The sequence below is a fragment of the Sprattus sprattus genome, assembly GCF_963457725.1.
Source record: "Sprattus sprattus genome assembly, chromosome: 19".
In the NCBI taxonomy this organism is placed as follows: domain Eukaryota; kingdom Metazoa; phylum Chordata; class Actinopteri; order Clupeiformes; family Clupeidae; genus Sprattus; species Sprattus sprattus.
Genome location: NC_137917.1, coordinates 26,877,359 through 26,880,117, shown reverse-complemented (window position 1 = coordinate 26,880,117; position 2,759 = coordinate 26,877,359). Strand labels below are relative to the sequence as shown.

The 2,759-nt window shown below is 41.9% G+C and overlaps 1 protein-coding gene across 1 annotated transcript in view; it reads left to right on the top strand.

Moving 5' to 3' along the window:
• Window positions 1-919: 919 nt before the first annotated feature.
• Window positions 920-2,759, top strand: part of LOC308380929 (trypsin-like) — a gene marked incomplete at both ends in the record, with an annotated part of 4,180 nt that continues 2,340 nt past the window's right edge. Inside the window, 4 exons of the mRNA XM_080858394.1 lie at window positions 920-959; window positions 1,459-1,615; window positions 1,926-2,024; window positions 2,425-2,585. Coding sequence (XP_080714520.1) covers window positions 920-959; window positions 1,459-1,615; window positions 1,926-2,024; window positions 2,425-2,585 — 457 coding nt within the window. The remainder of the gene's footprint in view (window positions 960-1,458; window positions 1,616-1,925; window positions 2,025-2,424; window positions 2,586-2,759) is intronic.

The following is a 2,759-nucleotide window of genomic DNA, read 5'->3' as shown; positions in this document are numbered from 1 at the left end:
CCCGACAATGACCGGCGTTCTATACATTATCCCGCTTATTATACGGCTAAAACTAAAAAAATTACTTAACACAGTGTGTCTTTTTACAATGTATTTGTTTTTGTTACTATACGTAGTGTTAAAAAGCAGAGAAATAGTTCGCCAAAGACGTTGAACTTCAAAGACAGTTGAACATTCTTTAGAACACAGCTGCTCAACCGTCCGCTGAAACTCCCTTGATAAGTTACCGTACTACTTGCGGAGTGCTACGAAAGATGTGAATCAGAGGCAAAAAGGCCACTTTCCTTGACAGCGGTCATTAACTGCATAGCAACGGTCAGTTATCGGAAAATAGTTGACCGCAGAACGTTGGGAAGCCCCATTCAAGTGAATGGAGCATTCTACAGCATTAAGAAGAGCCGTGTAATAATAGTACTTAACTTGCACTTACAGGGACTTACAGGGATTCCTGCACTTTTTTTCTATTTCTTATGTAAAAATAGTATTTATTTTTACGCTAGGTCTCTATTGCTCGCAGCTTGATTGTTCTCTCCCTTGTACGTGGCTTTGGATACATTTTAATGTAATGCAGAGGTCCTCAGGACACCACTTCACATGCAAATATGATAACAGTAATCTGTTTTCATTAAGCCATTCATTTGTCTAATGCTAGAAGGATAAGATAAATTATCAAATGAGCTAAATTGATTGTATGTTCTTTCGTGGGAAATTCTTCAAATATGGTGGCTGTTACAATGTTCCCTACACTGTCCACCACACAGAAATACATGCACAACAACACATATTCAGCAGATACTGGGATTAAGCATTAACTACAGAGGTGTGTAAACAGGTTTGTGTGAGTGAGGGAGGGTAGAGAGGCTTTATAAATGAGCTGAGGTGCGACCTGTTGTCTTCGCCACTGAAGTCACTGAAAACCATGAGACTGCTTGTTCTGCTGGTGCTGGTTGGAGCTGCTGGTAAACTAACAACATTATTATCATACTAACTCCATAGAACAAGCACACACCATTATTATCATACTAACTCCATAGAACAAGCACACACCATTATTATCATACTGACTCCATAGAGCAAACACACAACATTATTATCATACTAACTCCATAGAACAAGCACACAACATTATTATCATACTGACTCCATAGAACAAGCACACAGCATTATTATCATACTGACTCCATAGAACAAGCACAGTCTGAACGGGACTGCAGAATTGACAGTGTAGTGATCATTTTCAGATAAATAATCTTAAATATGTATGTATTTTTATGAACTTTCTGGTATGTGGGCGTAAATGAAGTCCAAACGATTATGCAAGCTTTTTTATTTTGCTCAATAGCCTGAAAATAAGTTTCCTACTGTGATTTTCATAAAAAATGTATTTTATTATTAAGACTTCTGTAGACCACCATTGATGGTACACTGATGCTGTCACTCTGTCACTGTTCTTTGCAGTGGCAGTGCCCAGGGAGGATGGCAGGATCATTGGGGGGTCTGAGTGTACCCCAAACTCCAAGCCGTGGATGGCGTCCCTGAATTACGGATACCACTTCTGTGGAGCGGTGCTCATCAACGAACAGTGGGTGCTCTCTGTGGCCCACTGCTGGCACAAGTAGGTACTGCATGAAACCGATCAATACCTTCCAGACTCATGATTTAAAAAAAAAAAAAATCAACAGAGGACTGTCACTAAAGTAACAGATTTGCCTAAATTATATAAAATACAAACAATTTGCATACATTAATGTGTAACACATGCATTTATTATGTGTTACATAATCCTTTTTACAGAAATCTGAATTCATCCGAAATCCTAAACCTTCCGAGGATTCCTATTTCAGTTTAGCTTGAGCTTTTCTTCCTCTTATTTGATCTCCGTCGTGATTTCCTTCTGGTCCATCACTCTTGTCCTTTCCCCTCAGCCCCTATGCCATGCAGATCATCCTGGGAGAGCATAACGCACGGGTGTTTGAGGGCACGGAGCAGCTCTTGAAGACTGAGAACATCGTCTGGCATCCCAGGCATGTGGTTAATGTTCCTCTGTCATAGTTAGCATTTAGCATGTTGCTATCCAACAGATGCTTTACCTCATGTGGTAAGGTTCCTCTGTCATAGTTAGCATTTAGCATGTTGCTATCCAACAGATGCTTTCCCCGATGTGGTTAAAGTTCCTCTGTCATAGTTAGCATGTTGCTATCCAACAGATGCTTTACCTCATTTACCTCATACTTTATACTACGGGCCCAGGAAGCTCCATTGTCGGAATATCTGCTTGTGACGTAAATTGCTTTCACAATCATGAGTTCTCTTAAAGATCTGCGCAACTGGAGATTAATACGCATCTACCACCGTTCACGTGAAAGACATTTACTAGGTGTTAGCAACTGTCTCTTAGAATCCTACATGTCTTGTGCGCCCCAGCTATGACTACCAAACCCTGGACTATGACATCATGCTGATCAAGCTGTTCCATCCAGTGAAGCTGACTGACACGGTGCAGCCCATCCCTCTGCCCTCTGGCTGTCCTTATGGGGGCTTGCCCTGCACTGTGAGCGGCTGGGGCAAGACCAGCCCAGATGGCGGTGAGTGAGACAGGCAGAGAGAGAGACGGACAGAGAGACAGAGACAGGCAGATAGAGACACAGACAGAGAGATAGAGACAGACAGAGAAACAGAGACAGGCAGATAGAGACACAGACAGAGAGATAGAGACAGACAGAGAAACAGAGACAGGCAGATAGAGACACAGACAGAGA